Here is an 11941-nt window from a genome sequence, read left to right on the forward strand (position 1 = left end):
TTGCTGTCTATGGGAGGGTCAGAGAGCTCTCAGATTTCATCAAAAATATCTTAAATTGTGTTCTGAAGATGAACGAATGTCTTACGGGTTTGGAACGACACGAGGGTGAGTAATTAATGACAGAATTTTCATTTTTGGGTGAACTAACCCTTTAATTAAAATACACATTGGTGAATCTCATGAAACATATCATGAACATATTTAGCTCTAATTTTACCCGTAAATTAAACGAAAATAAGTTCATGCAGTTTAAAATATAATGTATATCTACCGTTCAAAAATTTGAGTTCAGTAAGTCTTGTTTAAATGAATGATTTTTTTCAGTGCATCAATTCATTCGGCAAGGATGCAATAAATTGATCAAAAGTGACAATGAAGACATTTAATAAAGTTGTAATTTTATAATCGTTTATAATTATTTGTAATTTAAATAAATGCTTTTCAGCGTCCTATTCATCAAAAAAATTATTTAAAAACTAAAAGTAACACAGCTTGCACCAAAATATTAAATGACACTGAAGACTAATAAAGCTGAAAATTCAGGTTTGACATAACAGGAATAAATTACATAAAAATATATGAAAAATATAGTTTATACTGTTTTTTGATCAATAAATGCAGTCTTGGTGAGCGTTGAGACTTCTTTCAAAAACATAAAAAATACATCATGTTAGTTGTACTACCTTGAATTGCTGATTTAAATCATTAGCACATTATTTTTGTCTTTATGAAATATAGATTTATATTTATATTTTTATTTCATTTGGAGATTCACACAGATACATTGTCACATTTTGAAAAATGTAAGAGATTATCTTGTAAAAGAAGCCCATACGAATAGCCTGTTTTCCACAACTGATATTTCTGTACACCCTGATATTTTCAGCCGCACCCTTTGTTTATACAGCCATATTTCATTCTCAGACCCGTTTGTGAGGTACTATGAGATGACTGCCGCTACGTTGGTTGTGCTGGCAGTGCTCCTGAAATGATCTCTATCTCAATATGGAAACAAACCTCAGAGCCAAAGCATTAGGAGTTCATGTTGGCAACCACATTACACTAACATGAGCCAAATTCTGTTTTTTAGAAAGCATTTTGAGTAAATGAAGTGTCCTGGTGCTGATAACATTTTGATCAGACCAAGAATCCTTTGTGTTACTTGTGTCTTTTATCAATTTTCTCTGAAGTACACTTATAATCAAATAATCAAGGTCATTGCACAAAAATGCTGTTTTACGTGACATGGCCATTTTGTTTCCCTCAGGAACTGACAGACCTACAGAGAGATCCACCAGCTCAGTGTTCAGCAGGTCCAGTCGGAGAGGACTGTGAGTATATGAGGAACGAGTGAATTATAAAAAGTTACTATTGATATATTTTTGTCGGATTACTGTTTAAATATATAGATATTCGCATGTATTCACTCTAGTAGTGATCCAACACTAACTACCATTCTCAGCATACATTGGATCAGTTCGTGCTCTGCTTCAATACTGCCCATTGATTTTATATAATGAATCATGTTTTTCAGTGTTTCACTGGCAGGCAACAATAATGGGGCCGGTAAGCAGCCATTTTTCTGCCTTATTGTTTTCAAGTTACAGGGTTCCCACAGTCATGAAATATGAGGGAATTGTGATTTCCAGTCCTGAAAAAAAAATCAATACAATAAGATGAATAAAAATCTTTTTTTCCCTTTATGATACTGACATTATTATCCTTAGTGTTTAATTGTAAATGTTATTGTATGTTTATGTGTGATCATTTACTGTATTTTAGATTTTTAGGTTGCCTTTTTAAAATCTGGCAAGGGGCAACAGATGAAAATTAGCCATTGGGGCTAACTCTGGCTTATTTACAGTATTTTACTGTTGATTAATGAGCACCGTCCCTGTTAAATAAATAAAAATAAAAAAATAAATTCTCATAGGGAAATCCAGGAAATTCATTGGTCAAAATGTGTGGTAACCCTTAAATTAGTTCAAGGGATAGTTCACACAAAAGTTAAAATTACCCCATGATTTTCTCACTCTCGTGCCATCCTAGGTGTGTATGACTTTCTTCTTTCAGACGAATACAATCCAATGATAGAGCTTGGAATAGCCAGGACAATTTTTAATATAACTTCGACTGGATTCGTCTGAAAGAAGTCATATACACCTAGGATGGCTCTGGGGTGAGTAAAACACAGCAAAATTTTCATTTTTGGGTGAACTAACCCTTTAAAAAATGTCCTGACTCTTCCTAGCTTTATAATGGCAGTGAATAGGGGTCAAGATGTTGAAGCCCAAAAAAGTACATCCATCCATCACAAAAAGTGCTCCACACGGCTCCGGCTTCTGAAGTGAAGCGATGTGTTTGTGTAAGAAAAACAGCCATATTTAAAACTTTATAAACTGTAATATCTAGCTTCTGCTAACTGTCGTACACGCATTCACTAGAGGCTTAGTGTAAGGTCCAGTGAGAATATTCTAGTCTCGCGAGAACCAAGTTTTGTTTACAGCAAAGCAAAACCAGTCTCCTTGGCTTGTATCGAAATCCTCCGACATTTTTTCTTTCCAAATCCTCGTTTTGTACTTCTAATTCGTGACCAATGTTATTGTTTTGCTCTCTCCTCTGTGCTAACTTGTGTTTGTTTGTTTGCTGGTTTTTATTGTATTTGTTATACTTGTATTTTTTAAATTGTTTTTGCCATGAAAATAGCCTGACATGGCATTAAATAAATATATACTACTACTACTCTCCTCTGTGCTTCTGGGTTTCTTCACTTCTCACCAGAGCTTACGCTACGCCTACATCATTCGTCTTCCTCTGGAACGCCACTCTCTCGTGAACACGAGTACGACAGTTAGCGGAAGCTTGAGATTACGGTTTATAAAGTTTTAAATATCGTTATTTTTCTTACACAAACGCATCGATTCGCTTCAGAAGGCCTTTATTTACCCCCTGGATTAAAAGTGTGAAGCCTTTTTTGGGCTTCAAAATTTTGACACCCATTCACTGCTATTATAAAGCTTGGAAGAGCCAGGACATTTTTTAATATAACTCTATATACACCTAGGATGGCTTGAGTAAATCATGGGGTAATTTTCATTTTTGGGTGTACTATCCCTTTAAGAATTATTTAAAAGGGACGTTTAACACCTTTGTAGCATTTTATTTTCTGCTAGAGGTCCACTTACATGTTAATCAATGGTTGCTTGTAGTTTAGTGAAACAATCAGATTACTGTACCTTTAACACTGCTATATGTAAATAGCATCTGTTCTGATTGGCTGATCTCCACATGCAATCACAGTAAATAAATTTTGCACTGTGAAACTAACAGAATGTTAAATTTTTTAATTAATCTGTCCTTATCATACATATAGTATAAATATTGAGACGTGTTGAAATATTGCCTGTGTTGTGACAGTACATGCATACATTAGCAGAGCTGTGTTCTTGGTTTTTAGAATGACAGTCCATATCAGGGAGGGGTTTTCTTCCTTACGATTCATTTCCCAACAGACTACCCCTTTAAACCACCAAAGGTCAGTTGCTTTGCGATATTAGACAAATGCAAATGTATGTAATGGCTTGTCATGCTGCAATCAATATTCTCTGCATTGATTGACAGGTCGCATTCACAACAAAGATCTACCACCCCAATATTAACAGTAACGGAAGTATTTGTCTGGACATCCTGCGATCTCAGTGGTCACCTGCACTTACTGTATCCAAAGGTAAGATTCAGGCAATGTCTCAATGCATGATAAATAAGCACTTTGCAATAAAAAAATAAAAAATCTGAAATAATTTATTGCTGTATATGTATTGTTTATTGCTGCAAGGATGCATTAAATTGATCACAAATGACAGTAAAGGCATTTATCAAGTTAGGAAAGATTTCTGTTTCAAATAGGTGCTGTATTTTGAACTTTTGCACTCATCAATGAATCCTGAAAAAATGCATCATGGTTTCTACAAAAATATTAAGCAGCACAACTGCTTTCAACATTGATAATAGTAAGAAATGTTTCTTGAGCAGCGAATCAGCATATTAGAATGATTTCTGAAGGATCATGTGACACTGAAGACTGGAGTAATGATGCTGAAAATTCAGCTTTGCGCCACAGAAATAAATTCAACTTTAAAATATATTAAAATAGAAATGTATTTTAAATTGTAATAAAATTTCACAATATTACTGTCTTACATACGTAAGTTTAAACATACAATCTTGAATGGTACTTATGATGTATTCACATTGCAGGTATGAAGTTGTATTGGTTTTTAGGAATTTCCATAATTAGTTGTAAAAATAAAGATGCATTAATCAATCAAGTGTTAATTGTAAAGCTGTGAGATGCATTATATGTTCATCAATAATCATGATTCACATATTTAGACGACTTAAAATAAATTAGTATATTTAGAAACTGATCAAGATTCATTTGTGTAAAACTATTTTTTCATTGTTCGTTTAGAATGAATTAACTGTTAAAGTGTTAAATTAAAGAAACATTAAGTCATACCAACTATATATAAGAAATGCAGGTATTGACATTTTTTTTCTATGAAAATAGTTTAATTTGCATCGCAATTAATTTATGATTAGAATGAATATATTACTACATCAGTAAAATGTTATTGTATTGTTAAATATTTTGACTTTAAACATGACTACCAAATGATAACATGCTGTTGGTGTACAGGTTAATTGTTATAATTTAGGCATTATAATGTTCTCATGTGGCTTGAGCACTTGTTGGACAGACTGTTTGTCTGTTTGTTTTGAGTACTGTATAGCCTTGGTGTTTCCGAGCGCTGAGCCCGCTGTGGGTGATGTTGTCAGACTGCAGTGATTACTCTTTGTTCTAAGCAATGACCTAGTTCGGATCTCTCCACGGGAATCGGTTTGTGTTATATGACAAACAAACACAGGGCAGTGTGAGAGAAGCTCCTTATTCCAGCAGTACAGACGATCAGGATGTTTTGGTATTATATGTTTTTAATGTGTTCCCTTTCTTTTGTAGTCTTGTTGTCCATCTGCTCCCTGTTATGTGACCCGAACCCAGATGACCCGCTGGTACCTGAGATCGCACATACATATAAAGCAGACAGAGAAAAGTGAGTGACCCTTACATGCACATTTAAACATTTTTTGAAATTGTTCATGTGTTAATTTTTCTTTTTTGATCAAATGCCTATTTTTGGAAAATGTTATATAAATGGAAAGTACTTGTGGTGGTTTTCTGCTTTTATTTGATGGACGTCAAAATTATAACACATGATAAGTGTGCCATCAGTACAAACACAGCTTTATGTAACATGTGGGTTAAGAACAAAAGACTTGGGATGCACCAAATGTTCGGCAACCAAAATTATTCGCGAAAAGAAAACAATAAGCGAAAAGACCGAATAATATGTACCGAAAAATGATGTGACACGATCAAACAGAGGCGCGCGCTAATGCAGCAAACATGTCGGCAGTGTGGAAAGATGCAAAAATCATTACAAGCACCGACAGCGAGAGACTGCTTAGTTCTGCATCTCATGTCTCCGATGAGAAGAGGAAGGGTGGTTGTTGCTGGTTACTGTATGATGATTGGAATCGCGAAATGGCCTTAAAGGGGTCATATGATGCTGCTAAAAAGAATGTTTTCTAATACACGCACAGCGCTGCACGAGCTCACGGCGCCAGGGTTCAAAGTCCAAAGCGTGAGGATAATCTGCACTGAAACAGTGTTTCTTGTCAGTTGCTCAGTACCATTTTTATAACATTTTTTAAAGGCATGTGACAACGTGATATGTGCGACAAACTTCTTCCCAAATTCGTAATGAGACTCTGTTGTCAACAAAAAGAAGCACTGAGATCTTCCTGCGGGTTTCTGCCAAAATAAAAGCAACCACTCCATCAACATTCACAAATGTTAGTATTGTAATTTCACTGTTGTTCCGTAAAATAAAATAAAGTAAGACAATAATAATGATAATAATAATTACCCTACAGCAGCTCTATTAATACATTTATTATAACATTCACACATAGTGTTCAAATTAAAAGAAGTCTCTTCTGCTCAGCAAGGCTGCATTTATTTGTACAGTAAAAAATATATGCCTGATTCAAGAAGGGGGTCTCAGAAATGGCCAAAAAATATTATTTTACTAACTTATTAAAGTTAAATTGTGCTTTGTTGGTATAATGTCTGCTAGAATGTTAAACAAATGTTCAGTGTTAAGTAAATCTTTTTAAATAGTTGTTTTGTAATTGCTTTTTTATTTGAAAAGCAAGACAAAACAGCACATTTTGGCTATGTAATTCATGCAATGGTGAAAAAAAATGGCAAAATACATGGGGGGAAAAATGCAAAAAAACCGTGTTTGGTATTTGGCCTTCGGCCTAGTGTTTCATTTTGTTCGGCTTCGGCCAAGAATTTTAATTGGTGCATCCCTACAAAAGACTCAGAACAGTAGAACTGTTATACTTTATTGCAACCCAAACTCCTCTCCGTATTACACCATTAATAAAATGCTCTTCCTCATCTTGGCTTCTTTGGGGCATGTTAGTCTCGTGTATTCAGATCTTTGACTGACGGTGTAAAGTCTCGGCTCTGTAGCCACTTTGATTGACCAAGGGCTGCTCACTTTTGTAGAAGGAGGCTGTCTGACTGACATGTACAGTAAAGTGACCAATACCATTAGTTCGCTTTGTTCAGCGTCATGTTTAGAGGCGGGTAAATGTTCCAGACATTGTTAGCCGACTATGGTCGCAAGTTACTAAAGAAATGCTTAATATACTATGCTTAAAGAGATAGTTTAGCCAAAAATGATAATTTGCTGTTAATTTACTCACCCTCAGGCCATCCAATATGAAGGGGATTTTTTTCTTATATTTATAAGTTTGGATAAGTAGTTTTTTTCAAATGAAATTAATACTTTAATTCAGCAAGGATGCATTAAATCGATCACAAATGACAGTAAACACATGTATAATGTTACGAAAGATTTCTATTTGAAATAAATGCTGTTCAAAAATGCAAGTCAACAGCTACTGTCACTTTAAGAGTAAAAAAAAAAAGCATCAGGCAACACAGAATTAATACTCCTGAGGATATATTGTGGTCTTATGAAGCAAAATGATTGGGCTGTGCAAGAAACCGAACATTATTTACAACATTATTACCTCCAGAGTCTCAGGCAAATGGGGAAGTCTGATTCATTTTTGCAAATTGGTTCCTCCAGACAGTTGGTTTCTGGTTCAAAAACTGATTCATTAGTTTGTTAACGTAAGCACTCAATGACGTAACATATACACAATTATGTTATTGAAGCACTCATTAATGATGTGAAACATGGATGTTTTGCATGTCTAAAGCATAAAAAGTATCACATTATATCCACTTTATGTAAAGCATTCCTGCCCGCACTGATAAATAAAACAAAATAAAACAGAAATGTAGATTGAATTGTATCATAAGGGTGTATCTTTTTTTTGCTCGTAGGTACAACAGACTAGCGAGAGAATGGACGCAAAAGTACGCCATGTGAGAGCGCCTGCCACTAAAACACTACAAAATCAAACGGACAGAGAAAAGTGTTTTTACTTTGAACAAGAGGAGTCAAAAGAAGTGAATGTTGAGGGGAGGGACCCTTGGAAGGGAAGCAGAAGGCGGAGGTGAGGAGGTGAGAGCCGCTGGTACATGTTGGCCGCTATGTGCTGAATCTGCTGTCATGTGCCGTTCTCCCAGTTTCGCCATCACAACGGCTTAGCCTGGAAAACTCCAGGAAAACTGTAAAACCGGACAAACCTCGGGGTACCACAACCCAGGAAGTTAGACTTGTACTACTGTTAGTTCTCTTATTACTGTCATTGTGATTTTCTCAGTGTTACTGTTGGCGTTCTTACTCTTGTCATCACTGAATGAGGAAACGTTGGGCTGAAGTTGGAATGGCGGCGAGACAGGATTGATCGTGTCTGAACCATCGCACCGTCCCATCGGAGAAATCCCTGTGGAAAACATAGTTGTCTGTGCACTTCCATTTTTACCAGTTTGCGATAGAATGTAAAAAAATCGGGTGTCAGAAAGACCTTACTGTAGTCTCCGCCTTCCAACTTTCTGCCGTTTCAATGTTATCCCATAAAATGAATGTGATTAGGAAAAGGTTGTGTCCCTAATGAGAAAATGACATTTGATTTTTGAACAAATGGAGGTCATAAAAATAGTCAAGCGAGTCTATATCTTTGTGCTGTAAAAAAAACGAAACATAACACCATGTCCTAACCAGACGCGATGCAATGAGATTCCAGCGACAATCGCCCCCTATACCCTCATTCACTATTCCCTATGTTACTTCACTAATAAAGTCCACTGAATGAAAACAAGTGTGCGAATTTGGACACTGATTATACGCGGAAATTCATTTGGCTCGACCCTCATGTTTTCTAGCTGTCGAGTGTACATCGGTTGTGCACTAGTTATAGCAGTGCATCGTGGGATTGAATGAGTGATCTCAATAATGTCCACTTTGGTTTTGGGCACCACTACAAATCGTGAACTTTTAAGGGGATAGGGGGCGATTTCGGACACGTGACAAAATCAATCGCAAATCACAGCCAATCAGAAGAGTGTGTGGGCGGAGCTCTCTCTGAAAGCTCACTGCTCTCTCACTGTGCAACAAATACATTTGTAATTTCATCAAAATTAACAGTTTTAACAATATTTAAAATATATTGGTGACTCATACAATTTTGTAATTTTGTTGTGAAATACACTTGTTTGTTCTTGTGTATTTCAAGGTGTTTTTAAGATCTGAGGTAAATTATCCATTTTCGCTTTCATTATGGCATTCAATTCATACCAAAATGATAACACAAATTAAACTTTTAATATTGTACAAAACACAGATAGGTCTAATAGGGCTGGGCGATATAGCTAAAAAATGTATCAACGATATAATGTTTCATATCGTTCGGTATCGATAATTATTGACATTTTTTATAACCTTTTTTAAAACAAAAAGCAATATAAATTTTTTTTTAATTTAACCACTGTATTTATAATCAACACAATTTATTGAGACAAGCAAATATTTTTTGTTTTAACAATCAAACACAATAAAAATTAAACAAATATCTAATTTCTGAGATACATGAGCAAAATAATGCAGCTCATTTAAATTGTCAACGCAAGGAAGTAACTCTATAAAAACGTGCATTACGTTTAAATTAACTCATACAAATCAAATATAATTTCGTAAATTGCATAAACAATTATAAACAAAACAGCATCATGTAGTTATGCATTGCTTCCCTGACGCACTCCTAACATTCAAATGCAAATGTTTATTTAAATTCGACTAATATTCATTCTTTATTCACAATCTCCTCATCACAGGCAGGCACAGCACTCATTTCAGCATGTGTTTGTGTGTGCGGTCTGCGTCACTCATAGCACGTGCCTATATCGTGCACTATATCGAAAACATTTTCTATCGATATCGAAGAAGGTGTACCGTCGATAGATATTGATACCGTTTTATCGCCCAGGCCTAAGGTCTAATCAGTGTCAGCCACGAGATAGCAGAAATTGAATAATAAATTAAAATATATATATTTTAAAATTAATAGAATCACCTGTCACTTATCGCCATACATACTGTTGATTAGGACAAAAGCTAAATGTAAAACAAGCCTGTTATCTTGTGTCGTGTTGCATTGCATCTCATTAAGACACGGTGTTATTTTTATTTATTAGACATAAAATGTTTTTAGTTTTTTTTTTTTTTTGGTTATAATCATATCTCCTTTTGACATATTCTTTATTTAACCTTGAGTGTCGTTTTCAGAATTAAGCTGGCCGTTCACATAGGACATGTTCTTGCTTTCCATTTGCGCTGTATTTTTAATGTTGCTCTGTGTAAACATGCACTAGACGGACGTTTTTTTTTTTTCAAACTATTTTGTTTATCATTTGATGTGCAGTGTTGATTTTAAAAGAATGGACCACTCCGATTGCTCTGGGGGCACGTTAACCATATTTACCGCACATATGGATAAACACATTGTGTACATGGAAAGCTCCGTCAACCTGTTTTTAACGCAAAAACGCGTCTTATGTGAACGGCCACTGAATTGAATTCACTTCAGCCGCATGTGCATGATATGGCAGATGTGTAAGTATTTGTTTTGATAAGTATTGTGAAGTTGCTTTAGGAATCAAGGCAGATTTTTATACTTGTCTTAAAAATTCACCCAATGTGCTTGCAAAAAAAAAAAGAGGGAGCAAAAATGCAGAACGGTGGGACTGTGTGGAAAAAAACAAAAACAAATGCCACCATTTCTGCCAAATGTGATTATGCCCCTTTCAGATTTGCAGGCAGTGGGCACGTCATAGCGTATGAATGCAATATTTTTCGGCTGTTTAGCATTTATCTATTCTACAAATCTGTCTGCAAGAGTGTAATCCTTAATAATCTTTAGATACTCTTGTTCCTGTAGTCACTAATATTACTAACTTTTGACAGTAGATGGTACGTTTGATGCTGGACTCAAGTTCTTTTACTGTAAATTAATTTTTGTAAATGCACTCATTAACTCGTGGCTGCCTATTTAGAGGTGGATGATCAAGATGTTTACACGGAGCAGAATGAAAACATATTTCTTCACTCGTCTGAACTGGAGCTCGGGGGGGGGTTTGGGAAGCCGCTTCTCAAACGCTTTCTGTCGGGAAAGAAGTGTGAACATCTCCTCCCTCTCACCTCCTGGTGCTGCTCTTCACAAGCCCATAGCTCAAGACTCCCTGAAAAGGGCTAAATATTGCCAGAATTATATTTAGCACCATATATGTGTACTTTCACCAAGGGAATTGATATTTTGTGTCCGGTATAGCTTTGGATATGCTTTTAAAGGGATAGTTTACCCTAAAATGTGAATTCTGCAATCATTTACTCACTTTTCCAAACAGAATTGATAAAAAATTCTATTATCATTTACACACCATCTTATGGAAGCCCGTTTCCGCCACTGAATACAAAATTAAAAAAGGTTGTTTTTTTATCTCATAATTCTGTCTTTTTTTTCTCAGAATTGCGTGATACAAACTCACAATTACGAGTTATAAAGTCAGAATTGCGTGATACAAACTCGCAATTACGAGTTATAAAGTCAGAATTGCGTGATACAAACTCGCAATTACGAGTTATAAAGTCAGAATTGCGTGATACAAACTCGCAATTGCAAGTTATAAAGTCCAATTTTGAGGGGAAAAAATGACTTCTCGCAATTGCGAGTATGTCACGCAATTCTGACTTTATAACTCGCAATTGTGAGTTTATTTCTCAGAATTGTGAGTTTATATCTCGCAATTCTGACTTTATAACTTGCAATTGCGAGTTTATATCACGCAATTCTGAGAAAAACGTCAGAATTGTGAGATAAAAAGTCGCAATTACCTTATTTATTTTTTTATTTAGTGGCGGAAACGGGCTTCCATACCATGTTTTCCAAATCCATCCGATGACTTTTTTTCTGTAAAACATAAAAGGAGAAATTTTGAAGTATGTTCACACTGCTGTTTTTCATACAATGAAAGCGGATGGGGACCATAAACTTTCAAGCTCTGAATAAAAAGTGCCATAAAAGTTTATTCCAAACTAAAATTTTAGTAAATATTTATTGGAAAACTTTGCTATTGTTGCTTGACAGCTGTGGTCACCATTCACTTTCATTGTGTGGAAAAGTGCAGCGTGAACATGCTTCAAAATTTCTCCTTTTATGTTTTACAGAAAAAAGTCATCGGTTGGATTTGGAGAACATGATGGTGTGCACATGATGATAGAATTTTTCTTTCTTCCTTTTTTCTTTTAAATCGAATTGAATGTAAAATTTTATGCCAACTTCTAACTTTGATTCAAAGACCGATGATGCTGTCTTTGTATCAGCAAAATTTTCACTG

General features: G+C 35.3%; 1 protein-coding gene across 1 annotated transcript in view; it reads left to right on the top strand.

Annotated features, from left to right (window-relative positions):
* LOC107747792 (ubiquitin-conjugating enzyme E2 D4) overlaps nucleotides 1–8918 on the top strand; it is a 14488-nt gene extending 5570 nt beyond the window's left edge. Inside the window, exons 2-7 of the mRNA XM_016562381.1 lie at nucleotides 1268–1331; nucleotides 1535–1566; nucleotides 3458–3535; nucleotides 3622–3727; nucleotides 5021–5114; nucleotides 7490–8918. Of these exons, the coding sequence (XP_016417867.1) occupies nucleotides 1268–1331; nucleotides 1535–1566; nucleotides 3458–3535; nucleotides 3622–3727; nucleotides 5021–5114; nucleotides 7490–7535 (420 nt within the window). The 3' untranslated portion in view covers nucleotides 7536–8918. The remainder of the gene's footprint in view (nucleotides 1–1267; nucleotides 1332–1534; nucleotides 1567–3457; nucleotides 3536–3621; nucleotides 3728–5020; nucleotides 5115–7489) is intronic.
* Nucleotides 8919–11941: the final 3023 nt, after the last annotated feature.

Source organism: Sinocyclocheilus rhinocerous, unplaced genomic scaffold, assembly GCF_001515625.1.
Source record: "Sinocyclocheilus rhinocerous isolate Xijiao unplaced genomic scaffold, SAMN03320098_v1.1 scaffold2214, whole genome shotgun sequence".
NCBI classification, from domain to species: domain Eukaryota; kingdom Metazoa; phylum Chordata; class Actinopteri; order Cypriniformes; family Cyprinidae; genus Sinocyclocheilus; species Sinocyclocheilus rhinocerous.